We start from the raw sequence: 25,633 nt of genomic DNA, 5'->3' as shown, positions 1-25,633 counted from the left end.
AGAGCCACAGTCAACAAGAACTAATGAGAGTATAAACCCAGTTCTGTCTGCAGCTGAAACCCACAGGTACACAGCTGCCTGTGTCACACACCTTCTCTGTGAGTGAGCAACCTTTCTATGGTTTGACTGGAGGTCAGTTTCCTTCTTTCAAAGACAACAGGAGCCTGTTTCCCATATTTTTACCTGCCTTTTGTATTTTGTGCTCAAGATTCATGAAAAAGCAAATATTGAATGCAATCCATAATCCATGCTATGATGAAAGATATGTGTTTTTGTTTTTTGATGTTCAGTAAGATATGTTTGTTACTTTATTAATTTATGTTTCATCAGATGGGTGTTCTTTCTGTTTTGTTCAGGCTGGACTGGAACTTCAGGGACCCTCTTGCCTCAGTTTCCCAAGAAACTGTAACAAGGATATACCCGGTCCTGGCTTAGGATGCATTCTTTACACCTTAAAAAAAAACTCTCTTTTATTGTTATTTTAAAGGTGATATATAATGGGATTACAATTGCAAGTAAAGAGTACATTTCTTTTTTTATTGTGAGAATACATACAGAGGAGTTACAATTACACGGGCAAGATAATGAGTACATTTCTTATCAAGCATTGTTACCTCCTCTTTGTTTCCCCTTCCCATCCCTTCCCATACTCCCCCCACATCCTCCCAACCGATCCTCCCCCCCACACACAAAAGTTGTAAAGTTCGTTTTTTGACATAACAACTTGTACATCTCATTGTTGCAATGGGTCCACCTGTATCCCTAGTTAAACAATTTGTTTTTGCCCTTCCCCTCCACAAATTATACCAACATCAAGTACAGTAAAAGCAGGGGTTTTACCGTGGGGGAGGGCATACAAAGCAACAAAGAAATCATCTTATAAATATGCTAGAAACAATAGCAAGCAAGAAAAAACATTTGAGTCCTTATCTTGGGGTTCATTCCCCTAACATTAACTTATCTGACCTTTTCTGCTTGACTCAGACATATACTAGTTATTGCAAATAAGGGAAACCATGAACCTATGTTTCTTTGGGCCTGGCTTACTTCACTTAATATAATTTTTTCCAAGTCTTTCCATTTCCTAACAAATGGGGCAATGTCATTCTTTCTGATGGAGGCATAGAATTCCATTGTGTATACATACCACATTTTCTTGATCTATTCATCTACTGAGGGGCACCTGGGTTGGTTCCATATCTTAGCTGTTTTAAATAATACTGCAATAAACATAGTTGTGCTGGTAGCTTTAGTATGGTCTTGTTTGTGATCTTTTGTGTAAAATGCCCAAAAGTGGGATTGCTGGGTCATAGGGAGGCTCTATGTGGAGTCTTCTGAAGAACCTCCATACTGCTTTCCAAAGTGGTTGAACAAGTTTACACTTCCACCAACAATGTAGTAAGGTTCCCTTCTGTTCACATCCCCTCCAGCATCTGTTGTTATTACAGTTCTTGATTCTAGCCATTCTAACTGGGGTGAGGTGGACTCTCAATGTTGTTTTGATTTGCATTTCTTTTATGGCTAGAGAGGTTGAGCATTTCTTCATGTGTCTACTAGCCATCCTTCTTTCCTCTTCAGAGAAGTTTCTCTTTAAGTCTTTAGTCCACTTATTTATTGGGCAGTTGTTTCTTTGAAGATTTGTTTTTGGGGGATTTAATTTTTTGAGTTCCAGGTATATTTTAGATATGAGACCCTTGTCCGTTGTGTGGCTAGTGAAGATCTTCTCCCAATCCATGGGCTTTCTATTAATCTTTCTAGCTATGTCCTTTGCCATGCAGAAGCTCTACAATTTCATGCAATCCCATTTGTCCAACCTTTCTTTGATTTATTGTGTTTCTGGGTCTCTATTAAGAAAATTTCGGCCTGTGCCAAGGAGACCTAGAGTTTCTCCTATTCCATCCTGTAATGTTTTCAGAGTGTCTGCTTTGACTCTGATGTCTTTGATCCATTTGGAGTTGACTCTGGTGCAGGGTGATATATAAGGATCTAACTTTAATTTTCTACAAGTAGTTAACCACTTTTGCCAGCACTACTGAAGAGGCTGTCTTTCTTCCATTCTATTTTTTTAGCTCCCTTATCGAAGATTAGATGGCTATACGTCTTTAGGTTCATTTCTGGGTTTTTAGTTCTATTCCATCGGTCCTGAGGTCTGTTCTTGTGCCAGTACCAAGCTGTTTTGATTACTATGGCTTTGTAGTAGAGTTTGAAATTTGGTCTTGATATTCCTCCAGCACTGTTCTTTCTGTTAAGGATTGTTTTGGCTATTCGGTGTCTTTTATTGTTCCATATGAATTTTTGGATTGCCTCTTCTATTTCCTTGAAGAATGAGGTTGGAATATTGCTAGGTATTGCATTGAATTTGTAGATAGCCTTTTTCATGAAGTTAATCTTTCCAATCCAGGAACATGGGAGTTTTTGCCACTTCCTAAGTTCTGTTTTGATTTCCTTTTTCAGGTTTTTAAAGTTTTCATCATAGAGGTCCTTCACTTCTTTGGTTAAGTATTTGGTTAGGTATTTTATTTTTTGTGGGGCTATTATGAATGGAGTTGCTTTCCTAATTTCAGCCCCACTTTTCTTATTGTTGGCATACAGAAAAGCCATTGATTTTTGAGGGTTAATTTTGTACCCTGCTACTTTGCCAAAGTTTTGAATCACCTTGAGTAATTTGGGAGCGGAGTCCATGAGATTCTTTAAATACAAGATCTTGTCATCTGCAAAGAGGGAGAGTTTTACTACTTCTTTCTCTATTTGGATACCCTTTATGTTTGCATCTTGTTGCTGTAGCTAGGCATTCTAATACTAGATTGAAGAGAAGTGGAGAGAGTGGACATCCTTGTCTTGTTCCTGAGTTAAGAGGAAATGGCTTTAGTTTTTCACCATTGAGTATGATGCTGGCTATAGGTTTGTCATATACAGCCTTATTGTATTGAGGAATGTTCCATGGTTTCCTAATTTTTCCAGAACATTCATCATAAAGGGGTGTTAGATCTTGTCAAATGCTTTTTCTGCATCTATTGAGATAACCATGTGGTTCTTATCCTTGCTCTTGTTGAGGTGATTAATTATGTTAATTGATTTGCGTATATTGAACCAGCTTTGCATCCCTGAAATGAATCCTGTTTGATCGTGGTGTATGATTTTTTGGATGAATTGTTGAAGTCGATTGGCCAAATTTTTGTTGAGAAGTTTTGCATCAATGTTCATTAAAGAAATGGGTCTATAGTTGTCTTTCTTTGATGAGTACCTGCTTGGTTTGGGGATGAGGGTTATTCGGCTTCATAGAATGAGTTCGGTAGTGAACTTTCTCGTTCAATTTCATTGAAGAGTTGAAGGAGTATTGGTGTGAGCTCTGCTTTGAAGGCCTTGTAGAATTCCACTGTAAAGCCATCTGGTCCTGGGCTTTTTTTAGATGGGAGGTCTCTTATTGCTGTTTCTATTTCAATGCTTGATATGGGCCTGTTAAGATGTTTTAACTCATCTTGGTTTAGTTTCGGCATGTCCGTATTTGCTAGGAAAAGGTCCATTTCTGCCAAGTTCTCAAACTTATTAGCATAAAGTTTTGAGAAGTATTCCCGTATAATATTCTGAATCTCAGTTGTTTCTGTGGTGATGTTTCCATTCTCATGTCTGAGTTTATTTATTTGGGTCTGTTCTCTTGTTTTTCTGATAAGATTTTCTGAGAGTCTGTCGATTTTGTTAATTTTTTCGAAGAGCCAACTCTTTGTTTTGTTGATTCTTTCTATGATTTTTTTTGGATTCTAATTCATTTAATTCTTATTTAATTTTGATTCTTTCTTTCCGTTTACTGGATTGGGGTTTATCTTGTTGCTCTTTTTCAAGGAGGCTCAGATGTCTCATTAAATTGTTGGTTTCAGATCTCTCCAATTTGTTGATGGAGGAACTCAGAGCTATAAACTTGCCTCTGAGTACTGTCTTTGCTGTGTCCCAGAGGAGCTGGTAGTTTGTGTATTCATTTTTGTTGAATATCATGAACACTTGAATTTGTTTTCTAATCTCTTCCATGACCCACTGGTGGTTCAACAGTGTGTTGTTCAAGAGTACATTTCTTCTTTGACAATGTCACCCCTTCTCTCGTTCTCTCCCAGTTTTTCCTCATCCATTTTTTGAAACATTTCTGGAAAATTATAAGCTGATATGGCTGCAGTTTCTGAGTTTTGCTGGAATTAGTAATCATTCCTTCTTCAACTCTGTCTCGTTAGGTCTCTTGCCATTCTCTTTTGCTGATTTGTAAGTGTTCAGCCATACCTCTGAGTCATCCCCCTCCCAGAAAGCTGAGTTCCCTTTCTTTCCCTAGGTTCTTCCTCATGTCAAGCCCAGCAGGTCTTCTCTTGGCTACTCTGTGGCTGTGTGTCCTTTGCACATTGCCTTTATAAACAACGCAGATTCTTGTCTTACCTTTTTCCATACATTTTCTGGAACATGTCTATATTTTCTTGGACCAGTTAAAATGAAACTTAAAAATAAATAAATGCTGGTCACTGATGGCTCACAACTGTAATCTTAGCTACTCAGGAAGCTGAGATCTAAGGATCATAGTTCAAAGCTAGCTCCAACAGGAAAGTGTGTGCGACTCTTATCACCAATTAATCAGCAAAAAGCCAGAATTTGAGCTCAGTTCATAGAGCTTCAAGGCTCTGAGCTCAAGTCCCACCTGTACAAAATAATTAAAGCTTAAATAAATAAACAAGAAACATAAATCAGTACCAAGCCAGCAGAACATATCCATGGACCAAACTTTGCCCTTGATTTGAGACTTCTTTGGTCCCTTGTACTATGAGAAATAGCCACAATACTGTTCATGGTACAGGAAATACAGATTCCATTTGGGAAAAACCCAAAATGGATGTGGTAATGATGAAAAGGACATCAACCTGTCTACAAATACAGAAGTAAACAGAAACTTCTGCTTCTATGTATTTGGCAATAATAGAACTTTAAGACATTTTGGAATTCTTGTTCGCATTTCAAAATCAAGTTCATTTCCTTGCATGCTGTGAGGTGATGGCATGCTAGCATTTGAAAGCCATTGTAATTTAAGAACACTAGCCATGGCCTGACATCCAGAGTGGGATATGCTTGTCTTATGGCTGCAGTGCACAGCCTGCTTTCTTGTGAACTAGAATCACTAGCCTTGCCTGGCATGTGTTCCCATGCAATGCATGGGCCTCCTTCCTGCTTATGCTTTTGTAATGGCTTTGTGGTACATAGTGCTCAGGACAGTCAATGCAGCCTACTGGGCTGGGCCACCATACTTACCAAACTCCAACAAAGCATTGCCAGGAACTAGGGGCAGACTGGTTTCACAGATATTTTAGCAACATCCTTTCTTCTTCTGTTAGTTTGGATTTTATATAAGTGTGCCTAAATTTAGACTGTCCTGATGTGTCCTGAGAGAATTCTCTGGGTTTGGGATTTTTTGTGTGTGTGGGTTTTTTTTTTTTGGTGGTGGTGGTTGTCATTTGTTTGTTTGGTCCTAGGGTTTGAACTCAGGGACTCATCCTTGCTAGGCAGTCACTTTACCACATCAGCTCTATAGCCCATTTTTTCTTTAGTTATTTTTCAGATTGAATCTTGTGTTTTTGTCAAGAGCCAGCCTAGGACTTTGATCTTCTTACCTGCTATTTCCATGTACCTTGGATTACAGGAGTATCATACCCAAGTTGTTAGTGAGATGAAATCTCATCAACAAGGTTGATTTTGAGACCCAGGCTCACTTCAGCTCTTAATCTTCTGCTCTCTGCTTCCAGAGTCGCTGAGACTACAAGTATGTGCCACGGTATGCTAACAACTCTGTTTTAAAGGATTTCAGGGTCACTCTTTTTTTAGACAATCATTGCATCTATAAAAGTCATCCTCTATCATCTCTTTTGTGAGCCCATATTTTTTTCCCAATCAATTTGCACAGAGGAATTTAATTTCAGTTTGGTTAACAGATACATTTGCTCTGTAAAGGACATTTTCAAAAGTACTACATTATGTAAATGGATGCATAACAATTATCAAATTATAGCATGTTATCGTAAGTACAGTAAGAAAAATGGCTAGTGTTCCGGATGGGTTATTGTACATGTATAGATGAGTTGCAGTGATTAAAATGCCTTATTTTGTCTCAAAAAAATCAATGTAGAAAGGTTAGCACTAGGAGATAAGAAGGATAATTTATTGTGTGCATATTATGTGTGGTCCTGGAGTATTGTAACATGAAATGCAACTCTTTGTGGGATTTGAACCTGCTGGATATCACATTGACCCAACCCAGCTGAAGTCTGAGCTACTCTACTGCTGCAAGGAGTGAGTCAGTATGATAAAGTACAACAAAGCATCTAACTCTGCATCCATATGATGGTGAGCACTCAAAATTAGCTGCACCTATATCTTACTCCATTTACTTCTGTGAAGTAGGCATTGTTCTTTTCATAGACGAGACTGTCTGCATAAAGGTTTTGGGAATATACTGCAAAGAATCCAGTGCTTGCCTGGGCACTGTCATTAAACCTCTAATTAAAAGGCTACGGTGTGACACAAATAGTAAACCCTGAGTTCAAACTCCAGTGCAGCCCTATACCTCCAAGCAAAACCAAAATCAAAACCGGAGGAAGAGGAATAAAGCTGTCATATGATCCGGCTTTACCACTGTTTGGTATATATCCAAAGTAATGAAATTTGGATACAGTAGAAGTGCCTGTACTACTCTTGTTCATTCCAGCGCTATTCACAAAAGCTAAGTTATCTGATAACTAATGAGTGCAGCAAGGAAATGTTGTATGTGCGTATATGTATGTCTTTTGAAGTATTCAGCCATAAACAAGAATAGTTTACAGGAAATTGAGATCATCATGTTACAGGATGTAAGCCAGGTTCAAAAGGACAAAGATCACATGGTTTTGTTTTCATATGTGGAAGTTGGATCTAAAAGATAAACATACACACAGATACACAGAGGACCGCATATGTATATATGTACTCACAAAAAACATTTGTAATTGTGTCTGTCTGAGGGGATTATGAGGTAGGGAGGAAAAAGAGGGTGAACAATTTACAAAATGTGGCACATCTGTTAATGAAAATACTAAAACAAAACCCAGTGGAAGCTATTGAATGATCAGGGGTTATGGGTATGGTAAATGTGAGATTAAATGAAGGGGTCAATCTAATTAAAATATATGCACACGTGAAATACCACAATGAACCCCTTTGGACAGTTAACATACACTAAAAAAAATGAATGGCACGAATGTAAAACAGTTCCTGTCGGGAGTATAGGGTACCATTGGGAGAAGAGAGGGCTAATGAAGGAAGAGGATGAAGGAGAATGAATATGGTCAGAATATGTACACTGGTGAAAATGGAACAAGAAAACTTGCTTTGAGGTTGGTTTGGGAAGAATGGAGTGTAGACAAGAAAAAGTAACAGAGTGGGTGAGGGTGAGCAAGGTACATTATATATATATATACATATATATATACACACACACATATATATATATACATACATACGTATATACATATACTTATATATACATATGTGAATGTATATGTATATATGTGTGTGTGTGTGTGTGTGTGTGTGTGTGTGTGTGTGTGTGTGTGTGAGAATGAAACCTTCTTGTATAACTAATTGATGCCAATAAAAACTGATAAAACAAAACCAAACAGAAATTGTTGCTTTAGATTGTCAGCAAAATTTATGCTGGGACTTTCCTATGATGAGAAAGACCGTCCCAGCTAGAATGATGCCTCTGCTGAAAGATAAAACTTCCCTTACATACATCGAATTTACAATAAATCTCTCTAAATTAGAAAAACTTCCAAAGGACCGGCTTCAACATGTCACCATTTCTTAAAGTCTTTTGTTCCCAGTAGATATCAAATTCTCCTCTATGTGGCTAGATCTATGTTTCGCCCAAATGCCTGAATATAATGTATGATATGTGATAAACACTAGCAATACTTTTGCTGGGTAAATGTTGTCATCTATGTAAATGTTAACTTCTAATGCAAGCTTAAGGATATTCCAGTTGCATCCAGAGGGAAACCTCTAGGGTTGTTTGCTTTTTTCTTTCTTGGGGTGGGAGGTGAGTTTTTAACTAGCTGCTCTGATTTTCATCTCCTCTTATGTTTTGGTACCAGATGATGCTGGGTATCCCATCTCTTGACCATACTGGTCAGGCTGGATCTTAGTTATCAATCAAATAGTCCTGGGCATATGCTTCAACTATAAACATTTCTGGTTTCATCCTAAAGGTGCTGCTTCTGCTCTGTCCATATTCACTACATATGGGCTGCTGTATAACAATGTTTGAACTCTTTTTTTTTTTTCTTGGTTGTGGGGCTTAAATTCAGGATCTGGGCACTGTCCCTGTGCTCTTTTGCTCAAGGCTAGCGCTCTACCACTTGGAACCACAGCTCCACTTCCAGTTTTTAGGTAGTTAATTGGAAATACAAGTCTCATGGGGGCTGGGATGTGGCTCAGTGGCAAAGAGCTTGCCTAGCAAGTGCAACGTCCTGGGTTTGATCCACAGTACCAAAAAAGAAAAGACAAAAAAAAAATACAGTTAAAAAACAAACAAACAAACAAAAAACCAACCCTTAAAAAAAAAAAAAGAGTCTCATGGCCTTTCCTGCCCAAGTTGGCTTCAAACCATGATTCTCAGATCTCAGCCTCCTGAGTAGTTAGGATTATAGGAATAAGCACCTAGCACTTTTAACAGTGAAAGAGTTCAGTAGCAAATTCACCTTTTTACTAATATAGGATACTGCTTTGCTGTGTGGAAATCTTAGACAAGATACAGGTAGAAATGTGGCCGTGAAATAGGCCAATGTCCTTTTCCTTTGAATGAGTGGTATATGCAAAAGAGAATGGAAGAAAACTTGAGTTCTACAAATGAGTGTGGGCTTAATATAAAGATAGCACAACCCAAGAATTGGGGCTGGATGTCACATGGTTTTCATTGCAGTTTACTTCCTAACACTTAATCTAGTCAAAATATTTTCCTTCACAACATTGCTACCTTCCAAATAACTCAGACGCCTAACTATATATTCTGCCATCTAAATTTATATCTGCGGTAAGGCACAGAGCATGCGCATCAAAATCGATGCAAATGAAGGAACTCACACCCCGGGATACTGTTATGGCTGTGACAATTTAAGAAGCCACACATCACCTCACTTGAGCTGTTCTGTGTTCTCTTTCCAGGGTTCAGCAGATTCCTATACAAGCAGGCCATCTGACTCCGATGTCTCTTTGGAGGAGGACAGGGAAGCGATTCGGCAAGAGAGGGAACAGCAAGCAGCTATCCAGCTTGAGAGAGCAAAGGTGACTTTCTGCCCCTTCTTTGGTTCACTACTGACCTGTTGCTCAGCAGCTGTCAGCTGCCTTTCTCCTGCCTCTCATTTCTCTAAAATGCTTTCTCACTTCCTTCTTCATCCTGATGGTGTTCCAGACTTCAAAGAACTTTTAGTCCATTCTGGTCCAATTTCTGGTCCATTCACTCCTGAAGGAAATATTAACATTTTCAGAGGTGCTTTTCCTGAGAACGATACCCTTCTATGTGTGGTTTGGTAAATTATTGTCTCAATATGACAATATATCAAATTCACCATGCCAGTGTTGGCCAAGAGCCTTCAAAGAGACTAGTTCATGTCCCCTGTTCTTGACCCTTCCTTGTCCCGTACATATTCTTTCATACAGTTCACACATGCCCTGTTGCTCTGTGCATTTCCTCGTTGGTTCTATTCCTCTATTTCTCAGTTGCAGTCTCCCACCTCAAGTTCATTGTGAAGCTCAGAAATTTAGTTTTGTTTGTTCTTATGAGAAAAGAGTCTTGCTATATTGTCCAAGCTACTCTTACACTCATGGGTTCAATGGATCTTTCTGCCTCAGTCTCTCAAGTGAACTGGGATGGCAGGTGTGTACCACTGCCACTAACTAAGTTAAGAACTCAAACAATTCAGATAAGTGAAGCAAAGTTGAGTGATAAAAGCCATTCCCCAGTAGACCTTTAGCTTCCTCTCTGGACTAGGAATCAACAAGAAGCAGAGTACATGGCTTACTAGCGATCTCTCATCCCATGTTTTGCACCTTTTACTTTTAGTGCATACACTCCTTTGTCACATGAAATTTTATGCATAATACCAACATACAGAGGCCAGCCTCTCTTTTGGTCTCCATGATAGACTCCTTCAGCATGTCAACTTAGGTTTTACCATTTTTAGGAGGAAAAAGACAAGCCCAAATAAAGTGAATGTCTTGAAGCGTGATTCAGGTACATGAAGTGTCTTTGCTTAGATACCAGTACCATCTGTGCTGTGTGGAAGATGATTTTCAGTAGTGAGATTCTAACTTGGGTCCTGCCTCAACTGTGAACCAGTCATATTCCCAGGGCCAAGTACATGATACAGTAACCAGCCAGCCTGTAATTTCAGGGAGTTTGTATCTCCTATGTGGTTAATGCTTATTTTGATTTTTTTTCTTTCTGTTTTTGCTCTTTTTGGTCACCCACATGCTGATGGCAGCACCATTAGCTTAGGCCGGTGGCTTACTTGGCCCTACCAAGGCTGATCCCAGTCAAATGCACTTTGCAGAGAGAAATGTGTTCAAAAAAGTTTCTAAACCAGTTTTTGTTAAGCTATGGAGATAATGCATGAAGTCATGGTGTGGTGCTGGTCTCTTAGAATCCCAGCATTTGAGGGAGGTGGATCACAAGTTTGACAGCAACTTGGCCTTCATAGTAAGATGCTGCATGAAGAGCCTTGCTCATCAGCTTTAACCCAGGCTGGCCCTTCTTTCCTAGGACAGCACAATAAATTCTACTGCATATGATCTGATAGATTTTCAGATCTGAGACTATTTCATTCCCCCCTTTTACATTCATCATGCATTTCGTATATCCCTATATGGAAGATATCTGTTACCATTTGAGGTAAATGGCTTCTTTTGTGTGTGTGTGTGTGCCAGTTCTGGACTTAAACTCAGGGCCTGGGCTCTGTCCCTGAGCTTTTGTGCTCAAAGCTAGCACTCTACTACTTGAGCCATAGCTCCACTCCCAGCTTGGAGATAAGAGTCTCACAGACTTCCCTGTCCAGGCTGGCTTTGAATTGAGTACCTAGGATTACAGGTATAAGCTACCAGCACTTGGCTGATCAATAGCTTTATATTTTTTATTTATTTATTTATTTTTGGTCCAGTCATGGGGCCTGAACTCTGGGCCTGAGCACTGTCCCTCAGCTCTTCAGCTCAAGGCTAGTGCCCTACCACTTGAGCCACAACGCCACTTCCAGCTTTTTTCTTTTTGCTTATGTGGTGCTGAGGAATCGAACCTAGGGCCTCAGGCATGCAAGGCAAGCACTCTACCACTGAGCCAACTTCCCAGCCCCTGATCAATAGCTTTTTATGACCAAAGAAGAAATCAGATTGTCCCTACCTATGTTTTTCAGGATGTTGGGAAGTACCAAAGGAGAAGATAAATGGCTAGACTGATAGGACTAGATTATTTTCAGTGTCATCTCTACAGATTTCTGGGTGTGGCCTGGGAAAGGAAACCTTAGCTGAGATCCCCCTTTGGATAGTGATTTCCCTTACTTTCTGGTACTATCAGTCATTGTATGATAGATTTCAACATGAAGAACACTCCTCAGTCCCTTACTTCTTATTCTGTGGTTCTGTTCTCCCTAGTCCAAACCTGTTGCGTTTGCCGTGAAGACGAATGTCAGCTACTGTGGCGCCCTGGATGAGGATGTGCCTGTTCCAAGCACGGCCATCTCCTTTGATGCAAAGGACTTTCTACACATTAAAGAGGTAAACATAGGCCATGCTGCATCTATTAGCCTGACTAAAAGCCAAAGCTGGGAACCAGCTACATGCTGAACCCACCAGAGAATAGATCAGAAGAACTGCCAGTGGGGTGCCTCTTTAGTTTTCTAGGCCTTCTATATCCAAGCTCACCAAAATTGAGAAGCCAGAGATCATTACCTATGTTATTACACACTTAAAACATTGGATCATGGTCAACCTTTCAGATTATAGGATACATTTAGTACAGACTTGTGCTCTTCTGCCCAGTTCCTTCCATTGTTTGGGATCAAACCTTGTGTGTATTTGATAAGTGCCCTTCTATGAAGCTCTCCCCCTGCCCGTCTTTTAATCCCGCTGTGTGGCTGTGGAGCCGTAGATCCAGCTTAGGGAAACATGAGTTGGGTGGTATGTCACCTACCCTCAACAAGTGTTTACAAGAGATGTTATAATTACAGGCACTGGATATTATCCTCTGAACTGTGATCTTGGAACCAAAACCAGAATATGTAATCCTTTAAAGGCAATAGTAAATCTAAGAAAAGGACAGAAGACTAGGAAAACAGAGAGCTTAAGGGCTTAAGGCCTTACATCTAAGAAGATTGAATAATAATATGACACACTTCCTTTATTCATCCTAGCTACATTGAAATTCTACTTTCTATCAGATATTGAGCTGGACATTGGAGAATCAGATGCCATTACTGTCTCCATAAACAGAAAGCTCTGAGCCTGTAGGAGGATGGGCTGATATGCATGATTCCTACACAGAATGATGTTTTATTATAGGAAAATCAGATGGGTGCTACAGAATTCTAAAGAAAGAGGAGGCGGGGCCATCCCGTGGGAAAGGAGATCAGCGGACCAGAAAGCTCTACAGGGGGGTGGGAAAGGGGTGAAGCCTGAGGGGACTGGGCTAGGCCAGGAAGAGCATCAGGTGAAAGGAATAGCAGTGAGCTGTGCAGTATGTATGGGGTAGGGGCCTTGTCAGAAAGGCAAAGGCTAGACTGAAGAAAAACTTCTTTGACCATGGCAAGAAGCCTGGTCTTTATCCCCAGGCAGTGGGATAGAGAAGAATCTGAGATAGAGCACAGCTGTGATTGGCCTTTTCTGTAAGAATAATAATAGGAGGGGAAATGAGAATGGCAACATCTGATTCTCCAGTGCCCAGCACTGAGGCCAGACAGAGATGGAGAGAGCAGCAACTTGGAGAAAGAGAGTAAAGGGCAAGTATAAAATATTGGAGATTTTACATGGGTGGGGATAGTGGGAAAAGTGAGGGGAGAGGTCAGAAGACAGTTTTTCTAATGTGCTTCAAAGGACAGAAAAGAATTTTAACCTGTAGTGTCAGCTATCCAAACAGAAAGAGCAGAGAATGAAGCAGATTTGTTGAAAGGGTCGGTATAGTGATGAACTTCCTTTGGAGCATCCTAGGGGGCTATGTGAACTTTTATATGAACATGCTTACCTCCATCATCTAGAGACTTGAGGAAAAGAGCAATGTTCTCCTCCTAAGTACTGGAATTACAGGAGTACAGCACCATATCTGGCCCACAGGTTGATATTAACATCTGGGGAAGAGGAGAGGTGGATGAGAAAAGAGAGATGGACAAAGGAATAGGTGAGTTGAGGATATCCACATCTGCCTAAAAGACAAAGACCTTTGGCCTGAACATATGCCCCCAGTACTTGAATGGTTCATTCTGTTACCATTTCCCAAAAATGACCAAGCCATATTCATGAGTTGTTAATACTCATTGTTTCTAAGGAGACATACGTTAAAAAGTAAGCAAAAGTGCCAGACACCAGTGGCTTATGCCTATAATCTTAACTACTCAGGAGGCTGAGATCTGAGGATCATGGTTTGAGATAAGGCAGGAAAGTCTGTGAGACTCTTATCTCCAATTAACCACCTGATGAGCTGGAAGTAGAGCTGTGGCTCCAGTGGCAGAGCCCTAGCCTTGAGGGGTGGGGATGCCCTGAGTTCAAGCCTTAGGACCAGCACACAAAAAAACTTGACTAGAGTCATGGCTCAAGTGTTTCAGGGTGGGCAGCACCAGAACAGAGTAAGATTGTGAGGCCCTAAGTGCTCTGAGTTCACGCTTCCATACCAGCACTCCCCAAAGGGTCAGAGAAGTCCTTCCATATTGTATGCATACTCTCCCAAATGTTCCAATAATCTATCAGTATTCTTTTTTTATAAATTATTCTCTTAATAGGAAATACTTATGTGTTATAGTATGATCATTTGATAAATGTATATAATACGTAACAAATCAGACTAGTTAACATTGTCAACTCCTTACACCCTTAAAATTCTTTTTGTTTGTCAAATGATAGTTGTACACAGTTATGGCTTATAGGGTGATATTTCAATGCATAGATACAATAATACTGTTCAAATCAGTATAATTAACTGTTAGCAAAATGAGTCCCTTCCCTTCCCTTAGTCCACTTCCTCCCTTCTCCATAGCTTAGCATGCTCCCTTCCTAGGCAACACCAGGCCCATGTAGTAAAGGCAGTAAATAATCAACTTCCAGCCCTCTTTACCTTGGGATGGCACTTCTCTGGGGAAGCTACCACCATATAAGGCAACAAGAGCCCCTTACAGTGACCTTCAGGTCTGGACAATTGCAGGACCCTTATCTACTATTTGGATAGCAGCCATAAATCCTAGTCCGCCATGATGAAGCCCCTGGCTTGTGTCCACACCAGGGTCTCTGCCTCCTAGCTCCTCCTAAACCCCCTAGGTTATATAAGTCACCCCAGATAATAGCTGGTGCTTCTCCCCTTGTGAGAAGGAGTCTTGCCAGCCCCCCTCTTCTGGCAATAAACCTTTCTTTGTTCTATGTAACTGGATGTCTGTGTGGTTCTCTGGCAAAGTCTATTAATCTTAATTTTGCTAACATTAACATTTTTATCTTCTTGTCATTACTTTGAGTTTGGAGCCTTTTAGGCTTCTCTATCGATATTTTAACCTGTCTTGTTGGTTGCTTTTGGATCTATATGCTTCTTTGATCAGAGACTTTCTCTTCCATCCAGCAGCCTGATGTCTGGTATTGAGCAGGTCATCTTAGGTAGATCAGAGACACTTGTTTTCAGCTGTTGGACGATCAGATTAAAAAAAAATCTTAGAAAGAGAATATTGTAATCAAAATGGAAAAGATTGAACCAACACTCTAAGGTGACCTTCCAAGAAAGCTGGCACAAGCTATCAGATATCAATACTACAAATGAACCTATAATCATAAGTTTCAGCCTTGCCTCTCATCTGTCACCTAGAAGACCATCTCTTGTGTACTATTCTAAGTACTTGCTCCATAATGAAGACACCCATAAGCCAAATGATGACTGACTTAAACTCTTAAATTTACTTGGCAACTTCCTCCTAAGTAGCTCAAAGAATTTTCACTCACATTGAGTCATACTCTAGTTGTACTTCAGCCCTTTCCTAGAACCAAGTTCAACAAACCATTTTGGAAAGTTGCATTAACCATTTTAGGAAGCCCTTTGAAGGTCACTTGGGTACTGTTTAACAAATTAGTATTCCAGTGGGCTAATTTCATTTCAGGAAATAACTTAAACCCTAGGAAATGATGACTCATGGTCTGTTTTGTCCCCACCACAGGAAAATTTAAATTCTGGACCTAGGCACTGACTGAAGATTCTAAAAAAGTCTGTTTGCTTTTTCTTAATTAAAAAATAAACAGACCTGTTATTTCAGGCGTGTTATCCTGAAATGAGAGACAGGAACATGGGGAAAACTAAGGTGTAAGACTGTGCAAGATTGTATGAGGTCTTTTTCCTAGTCCTTCCAGTGCAGGCTCCTGCTTCATACCAGCCAGGCCTCATGCAGGAGCACGCACATAATAAAGACCAAATTTTCCTATATCATTTTCTTTTTGGTATGAGGCTGTAACTCAGAATTACTGAAAGTTACTCAGAATTTCAGGCCGCAATGATTCTATGAAACCCTCTATTCTTCCATCACAAGGTACCAGAATCAGATGAAATTCTACTTTCCTTTGAGTTAAGCTACAAGTCCTACATATAGTTGTTACATTTTGAAAATACACAGATAGATAATCAGAGAGAGGTGTCCTGCCCAACATTGATAAAGACAATAAAGAAAGCTTTTGTAATCATCTCTTGAGGGGTTTAAACAGTAGGATTAATATCTATTTTCTAAAAATGTCCTAGCAGGAACCTTCCCTTAAGGCAGGTGACCTGGATTAAATTGCTTTCCTCTCTAGAATTCAGCAAATCAATAAGTACAATTGCAGCTTTACTGACCCATCGAATAAGGCTCTTCTGACGGTCTCTCCCCATGTCAGTTGAAACCTGTGTGTAGATGTGCATCTCATGTTTATTTGTCATGGAACTGTAAGTGGAAATCTTGGAGCTCTCGATGAGATCAGAGCATTTGGATATTATTTCTATAATTTTACATACAAACATATGCCTAAACTTTGTAAGACTGAGCTTATTTTTCTCCAAGTGGTAAGATGGGCTTTAATGTAGTAAACCTATATTTACAAAAGAGTGAGTAGACTACTGATAATGTCATAGAATTTTTACCTGAAAGTTTTCTTTAGTAACAGATTATTGAATGTATTTTATCTCAGATATTTCTATCTCGTCTTTCAGAATTCATTTACATTGATACAAATTTTGATAAAAATCTATTTGTTAAGAATATCTAAGGCTTTCTTAATAAGGACCAGAAAGATCTGATGTCTAAGACTCCATTTTAATAGGAGCTGCCCTACTGTCTTATTGTAAAGATAAGTTTTATTGAAACCCAACTATGCTTTCTTGTTTGTCCATTTCTGAAGCTACTCACTCTCACATTAGGACAACAGGCTTGAATAGCTGCCATAGAGCTCATATGTAAAATCTATGTGGGCCACAATAGGAAAAGAGTCTATACAACCCCACTTGAGTCTATGAGCCTAAACTTTTATACTATAATAAAAGTGGTATTTATACATAACACATTCAATATGATATATATGATACTATACATATAGTATGTATATATGTATACATATATTTTCTTTATATGTATAATATACAATATGTATATTATTACAATAAAAGTAATATATATAATTCATTCAAAAAGATATGGCACATTATTTAAGCAGTGTTCCGTTCTTCTGGAGCCTTGAACTTAATTATTAGAATGTGAAGGTCTGTGAATTACTATGTATGTGTGTGTACATATGTGTGCATGTGCACACATACACTGGCCCTAGGGTTTGAATTCAGGGCCTGGGTGCTGTCTCTGAGCTTTTCTGCTCAAGGCTAGTGCACTGCCACTTGAGCCACAGCTCCACTTTCAACTTTTGTGGTGGATAATTGTTAAGAGTCTCTAGGACTTTCCTGCTCAGGCTGGCTTCCAGTTGTGATTCTCAAATCTCAGCCTCCTGAGTGCCAGGATTATAGGTGTGAGCCACTAATGCCCAGCTGTGAATTACTAATGATAGCAGTTTTCTTTCTGCATTCTAGAAATATAACAATGATTGGTGGATAGGAAGGCTGGTGAAAGAGGGTTGTGAGATCGGCTTCATCCCAAGTCCACTGAGACTGGAGAACATACGGATTCAGCAAGAGCAAAAGAGAGGACGTTTCCACGGAGGGTGAGGCCATCCTTTCTACTAGCCTGCCTGCCTCCCTCCCTTTCCTCCTTCCTCCTTCCTTTACCCTTCTTACTATCCCTTCCTCCTTCCTTCTTTTTCTTCCTTCCCTTCCTTCCTTTATACTCTTTCTTTTTGGAGGAAAATGGGATGATATATACATATTTTTCTTTTACAATTTGCTTGTTAGGTTAAAATGTCTGCTTTTAAAGCAAAAGATAGCTTTCTGTATCTGCGCTGTCTCTGAGATTGTCACAGAGATTGAATTTTACTATACTCTTGGCGTACTAAAGTCCACTACCCCAAATCCATATGACTATTACAGGTGGAGTTTCCTGTGGGTTTAGCAAACCTTCCTCAAAACCCAACTTCCCTCTGGTGTCTCAGAACTGCAAGTGGGGACATATGGCCCAGCATGGTGGCTTTTCTTTCTTTACTTCAAAGGCTCTTGATTATATACTAGAACTTTCTCCTCTCAGGCTTCTTATGGCATCCGTTGATCCTGGTCCTGGGGTAAAGACCTCATCATCACACTGGTGGGTCAGCCTCTAAGAGAGCTAATGAAACAATCACAAAGACCTCAGCATGGTGGTAGTGAAAGGTTGTAGGAATACAGCTGCAGCCCTAGAGAAGATATTGGGAAGAAATTCAAGTCGTACTTAACGTACAGATACTGTGTTGCAGTCTGATCTGAAGCAGTGGTTTAATATGTGCTATCCTTTTTGAAAATCTTTAAATATATGCATATAGTTCTTTTTTTCTTTTTTCTTTTTCCCTTTTCTTTTTGTCAGTCATCGGGCTTGAACTCAGAGCCTGGGTGCTGTTCCTGAGCTCTTTTTGCTCAAGGCTAGCACTCTACCACTTTGAGCCACAGCACCACTTCCAGTTTTGTGGTGGTTAATTGGAGTCTCTGTCCGGGCTGGCTTTGAACCATGATCCTGAAATCTCAGCCTCCTGAGTAGCTAGGATTATAGGCATTAGCCACCGGTGCCCAGCACTTTTCAATTAAAAAAAATAAACAAGTAAGCCACCTTGCTAGGCTGGTCTTGAGCTACTGTTTCTTTTACCTCAGCTGCCCCAGTGCTGTGATTACAAGTGTGTAGCATTATTCCTGACAGAAATCAGGTCTTTCTCTTGACATTTAACCTCCTTTCTGTTAGATCTTTTTCTATTTCAAAAACATGTATTCCTTAGAGTTCCTTTTGCTTTTGTCCAAATAGGAAGCTTTTCAAGAGTAACAGGAAATCATAGAAGTATAGTTAGCCCCACTTTTAATTATTAGTATGTTTTAGTATATAACACGTCTAAACTATTATGAATTATTAATCTTCTTGCTCCCTCTGTTCTAGAATTTTTGTCTTCCCTGCTCTTCCTTAAATACACTGGAACCCATGATTCTACCTCAGAACTTTTGCATTCCTCCTACTAGAACCTTCTCTTCATAGTTTCTCTGGCTCACTTCTTCATTGGATTCTGATTTTTGTTAATTATCACCTTTCCCATGATCCTTTTCTGGCTCCCTGTGAATTTATAAGTATTCCCACTCCATTCCCTTTATATTCTGTCCCTTCTCAGATATAGATTTCTCTGTTGTATTTATTGCTCTCAGAAATATATTTCTCTATGTGGAGTCTTTTGAGGAACCTCCATAGTACTTTCCAAAGTGGTTGAACAAGTTTATACTCCCACCAACAATGCAGTAAGGTTCCCTTCTGTCCACATCCCTTCCAGCATCTGTTGTTATTAGAGTTCTTGATTATAGCCATTCTAGCTGGAGTGAGGTGGTATCTCAATGTTGTTTTGCAACCCAGATGCCCCTCAGTAGATGAATGGATCAAGAAAATGTGGTATATATACACTATGGAATTCTATGCCTCCATCAGAAAGAATGACATTGCCCTATTTGTTAGGAAATGGAAAGACTTGGAAAAAATTATATTAAGTAAAGTAAGCCAGGCCCAAAGAAGCATAGGACCCTTGGTTTCCCTTATTTGCAATAGCTAGTATATGTCTGAGTCAAGCAGAAATGGTCAGATAAGGTGATGTTAGGGAAATGAACCTTTCAAATGTTTTTTTTTTCTTTCTTGCGATTGTTTCTAACACATTTATAAGATTATTTCTTTGTTGGTATAATTTATGGAGGGGAAGGGGAAAAACAAATGGTTTAAATAGGGATACAGGTGGACCCATTGCAACAATGAGATGTACAAGTCGTATGTTGAAAACGAACTTTACAACTTTGGTGCGGGTGGGGGGGGGGAGGCTGGGAAGGGATGGGAAGGGGAAACAAAGGTGGAGGCTACAATGCTTGATAAGAAATGTACTCATTATCTTGCCCATGTAATTGTAACCCCTCTGTACAGTATTTTCACAATAAAAAAATTTAAAAAAAGAAATATTTTTCTCTTATTTAGCACTGATACCTCTCTCTAGACTGTCACTCACTAAGGGAAAGGATTTTGCTTCTTCTTACTGTTGTCATCCTAGCTTCTAGAGCAAGAACATAGAACCACTATTTGTTAAATAGAATAAATGAGATAATGAATTATGGTCATTATTTCAAATTTTTATTGTTACTACTAATATTCCATAATACTCTTGTGTGTATGTATGTATATATGTGTGTATATATGTGTGTGTGTGTGTATATATATATATATATATATATATATATATATTTAAATTTAACTGAAGCCAACTTTGGGGCAGAAACCATAGTAAAGCCAAAAGCTCTCTGACAGGATCTTCCTATATCATTATGGCACCCCTGTGAGCTACAGGTAGTTTCTGTGTTATACCTGGAGAGACATGGGAATGTGCCAAGGCCCCATAGATAATAAGTGGCAGTGCCAGGAATGGGTCTCTATCATTTTCTTTAGCACTTAATGGGAGAGACAGGTGAGACATAGGAAGGTAAGTTCCCCAGGGCTTCTATAGGGCTCAAGGAGCCTTGCAAGGCACACATGAGGAGATCAGTGTTAATAAACTTGCATTTCAGGTCACAAACAATATTATCTGTGATTAACTCCTTATTGCCATTTCTGGCTTTTTTAGTGGTTAATTGGAGATAAGAGTCTCATGGACTTTCTTGCCCAAGTTGGCCCCAAGCTGGCTTTGAACCATGATCCTCACATCTCAACCTCCTGAGTATCTAGAATTACAGGTGTGAGCCACTGGCATCCAACCTAATTGCCCATTATTCTTAACTCTGACCCATACACATTTTTAATTAGAATGGTTCCAGTAGATCTTCTTGCATGTTTTGAGCTGTTTGACTTGAGCCTGGTACATTAGTGTTGTTAGGTAAGCAGGCAGTCTACAAGGACATTCCTAACTAGAATTCTTTCGACTGATTCCTGCACTGAATAACTGGAAGCAATGTTTTTGCAAAGCATTCCTTGGTCTCTGTTAGGTCTCCACTTGCTCTAAGAAATGAGGTCAAAGAAAACATTAAAACAGATTCTTCAAGTTCTTCTCTCTGATAAGATTTGATACATTTTGAATTATTTAGTACAGTGAAGGCCAAAGAAAGCTTTGGATTCTCAATTTATAATTCCAAAGAATCTGGGGAGTAAGTTTTAAGTTCCTTTGTATATCCTAGGAAATCGAGTGGAAATTCTTCTTCAAGTCTTGGAGAAATGGTATCAGGGACATTTCGAGCAACTCCTACATCAACAGGTGAGAGCTTTAATTCAACTTCTTTTAATGGAAAATATTCCTTCTTAATACTATAACATCCTTGCAAGTATTTTTATTAATTTGGAAACAAAAGCTTGATTGAAAGCTTCTTTCAATATTTCATTGTTCATTTTTTTATGGCAATTCGACTTGACTTAAAGAGCACTAATGAATAAGAAAATTGGGTCATGATAATTTTGAAAATCTTAATTTACCCCGACAGCCAATAATGTCCATTGTGTAAACCAATTTCCAACAAGTCAATTATTCTATTCAAGAACACAAGAGACTTTAGGATAGTGAGAGCCAATAGAATTGTTTTTAAAGTTGTAGATGCTCAAGACAATGTTTATTCTCCACATGAGCAGGTATTGGGACAGCTGGGGTTATGGACATTAGGAGGGTTAGAGGAGATAAAGAGGTAAGGCCCAAGGATCTTGAATGTCTGTTTAGACAACAGACATCTGAACCCAGGGATCAATGGCAACAAAGGGATGGTGTGACTCAAGGATTTGGTTCTGTCTTTGGAAAGATCACATGCTCTAAGTTCTAAAGATGAATTTCTTTCTGGCCTAGAACTGAAACAGTATTAGAGCATCTAGCATTACTAACACATTATTAACTTGGACTAGCAGGTTCCAAGCTCTGTTCTGGATGTCAAAACTGAGTTGGTTCTGGAACAGTGAAAAAGATCTGGTCCTTGTTCCTGAGAACCCTTTCTGACTATACATCTAGGTTTCTCCCACATAAGAAATGCTTGGATGGCAATAAAGTCACTTTCGTCAAATATTGGGTGTGTTTTTGCCTCATTTCCATTTGCTGGACATTGTAGCTTTTATTATTACAAATAGGGAACAAAAGAAAATAAATGGGAAGAACAGGCAATCAGCTGATTTGAAGTTTAAAGCAACTTAGTAGAAAAAATACACATGTATACAATTTTCATTTCATTCTAGAAAATGAGGCCTGCAAAGTTCTCTCCCGAGTCACCAAAGTTACAAATACAAATAAGAAACAACTAGTAATTGAGGCAATCGTCTTTTTTTACAATAGTTATTTTTGCTATTCTGTTAGTAGACAAATTCTGTTCATAACAAATTGTTATTCGGTTACTTTTCTATGAAACTTGATTGTCCACCTTGCCCTGTGCCACACTGTGTGCTGTGCTCAGCCTGGGAATACCCCAGGGTTAATAGCTAAGACTTCCAGTGCTGTTGTGAGCACCTGTGAGCCACCCTGCTTAACACAAAGTCAAGAAGCAAAGTCATTTGTACAAGGAGGAAGTTACATCTCCTTTGACTTCAAAAGTACAGGTCCAGATGAAACAACAGCAGTGGGTGACAGGGAAGTTATGAAGATAATTGTAAGGACAAACGGGTTCCTCCTTCCATCTTGTAAACTCATATGCGATCCTTTACAGCGATTACATATTTTGATATGGCTCTCATTGTTGTCTTTTAGCAAAACAGAAGCAAAAAGTGGTAAGTTGTGTTTCCTTTTTAAATTTACTGTTAAGGTTCCTTTGCGTACATGCCTGCAACACTCCATTTCAGTGACCACCCAGTGGCTAGAAAGTACGGGATGAGCCTCGTGGTGGGGAGCTTTGGTAATCATTTTTCATTCAACCTGAGAATTACGGAGAATTATTGTGGCTGCCAAGGAGGTGTGCTCCACCTCACCTTGTCATGCATGTCAAATCATCTTTTTCAGACGGAACACATCCCTCCTTACGATGTTGTGCCATCGATGCGTCCGGTGGTGCTAGTGGGGCCGTCACTGAAAGGTTATGAGGTACAAACATCATCTGTTTCTCTTTAGTTATTGACTGAGAATCCAGGAGGTAGTCCTTTGGGCTCCTGCTCCGTAGGGTCTGTTTGTAGATAAGAACTAAGGAAGGCCAGCTCTCAGTATGTGAAAGTGGGTGGTACAAGGTAGGGCTGCTGTGGTCCTTAGCCCTCTCTTTTTCTTCTCAGGCATATATCTCATCTTTTATGCTGAAACTCTCAAAGAACCAACCAATTTCATAGGTGCTTAAAATAGTGACTTGGTCCACCAAATCGTTTTTGGCTTATTTGAAAGTACATATATAAAAATACACTTAAAACATGAGTGAAGTGAACTATAGATATAAATTAAATGATGCTATGCAACAAGAAAGAATAGAGATTTTTGACTCATGGCTTTCACATTTCTGCTGTTTTGTATTGGCATGGATAAAAATAGATAAGAATTGTCATTTAAATCTGATAATAGGCAACCTCTAGACCTCTATTCCCTCTGATCTAGAACACACTAAGACTCTCACTACATGCTTGTTGAATGAATTAATGAGTTGTTTGAGGGAGGTCTAAGAATCCTCTGTCTCTGGCTTCCTTTGAGTTAGAAATGTCAGATGCTAGAGCAGGAAAATAATCTACCAGAATTTGGCCCTGGATGAGAAGAATTTCAACTAACATGTACAGACTAGCAGGAAAGCCAAGCCCCAAACTGGCATTGGGGCCTCTCACTGTTCTTTATTAGAGGTAAGCACAAGCCAGGCATGCCAAGGATTGCCAGCAGCTGTAAGCAAAGCCAGCCTATTGTCCCCTGGTGGCAGATCTACCCCCTAATAAAGGAAGAGGGAAATGTGTTTGCGTTGGGTCTTATGAACATTGTCAGTTCATTCCTCAGTACCCTGAAGAAGAGGCAAGAGGGAGAAATGAACAACTATACTTGGTTACACATGAAAAATGCCTTGCATGGAGACTACCCCTTAGGAGACCACTGGTTTTGATGAGGTCTCTGCTAACACATAGCGCCCTTCCCTTCTAACTTACATACTTTTGACTCTCTCTCTTTCTCTCTCTCTTCTTTTCCCCTTTCTCTCTCTTCTCTCTTCCTCCCTGTGTATGTGCCTCATTCTTTTTTTCTCACTTCTGCAAAGGTAACAGATATGATGCAGAAAGCCCTCTTTGATTTCCTGAAACACAGGTTTGATGGGAGGTGAGACATAGATTTTTTTGTATTATTTTCTTTTAACTGAACAAGTATGATACATTGATTTGTACATCTATGTTTCTGGTGATTTCAGAAGTTCTTTATTTAAAAGTTGACTCAGTGTGCTTGGGAAATATACATGAAAGAGCTCTGAAAAAAATGTGATGAATCCCCAAGGGAAAAGGGGCCTTGAAAAGGAAAACAATATGTGTTTGATTGAAATGTATGTATTTGTCTCTGTTTTCTCATTTATTAGTGGATTCATACCAAATTGATTTTCAAAAAGACTAATTAAAATGTGTAGTTCTGATCAATATGATGGCTCAAGGGCCTTGCTGGGTAATATTTTTGAATCGTGCATGGGTATGCAAGCATGCATATGTGTGTGAATACCTCAGTGTACGTGTCAAGTACAAAATTGACTTAAAAGAATAGATCAGGATTTTTTAAAATATATTCTAAGCTTTTCAAGTGACTGTTTTTCAGAAAGTAGTACATATTTGAAGGTTTTATTCTGGTTTGTTTGATTAAAAATCACCTATTTTAAGGGTCTGTTTTGCTATGATTCATCATCATTGTGACCCAGCCATCACGTAATATTAGCATATAAGTTTTGTGGGAACTGTTTCTGTGCTTTACAGAGAAATGATTTTTTAAAAGGCAATGTTGCCACAATACTGAGTTCTAGTTCTTCCACAGCTCTTCATATAATAAACACCACAGAAAAAACATCTAATATTCTCGGAAGTAAAGGAAACTTAAATGGTGTACATTGAGAAATGCTAGTAAATGTTTCCATTGTATTTGCTTCAGTTAGATTAAGAACAAAACCTTTAAATATTTTCTTTTTTTAAATAAGTTTTTTATTGTGAAAATACCGTACAGCAGGGTTACAATTACATGAGCAAGGTAATGAGTACATTTATCAAGCATTGTTGCCTCCTCCTTTGTTTCCCCCCACCATCCCTGCCCTCCCATCTCCATGACTACATTCCCCCTCCCCCCACCAAAGTTGTAAAGTTCGTTTTTCAACATAGCATCTTGTACATCTTGTTGTTGCAATGGGTCTACCTGTATCCATATTTAAACAATTTGTTTTCTCCCTTCCCCTCCCCAAATTATACCAACATCAAATACAACATCAAAAACAGGGGTTATACCATGGGGGAGGGACATACAAAGCAACAAAAAAAATTACCTTATAAATACGTTAGAAACAATAGCAAGAAAGAAAAAAAACCACTTGTGTCCTTATCTTGGGGTTCACTTCACCTAACATCATCTTATCTGACCTTTTCTGCTTGTCTCAGACATATACTAGTTATTGCAAATAAGGGAAACCATGGGATCTATGTTTCTTTGGGCCTGGCTTACTTCACTTAATATAATAGTTTCCAATTGATTTTGATACATACAGTATTTTAAAAGAAACCCAATAATGATTTAAGTACAAATTATATATAAAGGAAAATAATTCTGAGTGATGGTGACAAAATATTTATTAGTTTAATTTGAGGAAAATGAA

At 39.1% G+C, this 25,633-nt stretch overlaps 1 protein-coding gene across 3 annotated transcripts in view; it reads left to right on the top strand.

The window, feature by feature from the left end:
- The window catches only part of Cacnb4 (calcium voltage-gated channel auxiliary subunit beta 4), a 272,203-nt gene that overhangs the window by 214,491 nt on the left and 32,079 nt on the right, over positions 1-25,633 (top strand). For all 3 annotated transcript variants that reach the window (XM_042683553.1, XM_042683555.1, XM_042683554.1), the window contains 7 exons: positions 9,220-9,339; positions 11,698-11,820; positions 17,327-17,457; positions 21,056-21,132; positions 22,594-22,613; positions 22,843-22,923; positions 24,056-24,114. In XM_042683553.1, the coding sequence (XP_042539487.1) occupies positions 9,220-9,339; positions 11,698-11,820; positions 17,327-17,457; positions 21,056-21,132; positions 22,594-22,613; positions 22,843-22,923; positions 24,056-24,114 (611 nt within the window). The remainder of the gene's footprint in view (positions 1-9,219; positions 9,340-11,697; positions 11,821-17,326; positions 17,458-21,055; positions 21,133-22,593; positions 22,614-22,842; positions 22,924-24,055; positions 24,115-25,633) is intronic.

This window comes from Dipodomys spectabilis, unplaced genomic scaffold (assembly GCF_019054845.1).
Source record: "Dipodomys spectabilis isolate Male_0828 unplaced genomic scaffold, ASM1905484v1 ptg000081l, whole genome shotgun sequence".
NCBI classification, from domain to species: Eukaryota; Metazoa; Chordata; class Mammalia; order Rodentia; family Heteromyidae; genus Dipodomys; species Dipodomys spectabilis.
The sequence above is the reverse complement of the archived record's forward strand: the minus strand, read 5'-3'. Positions and strand labels throughout refer to the sequence as shown.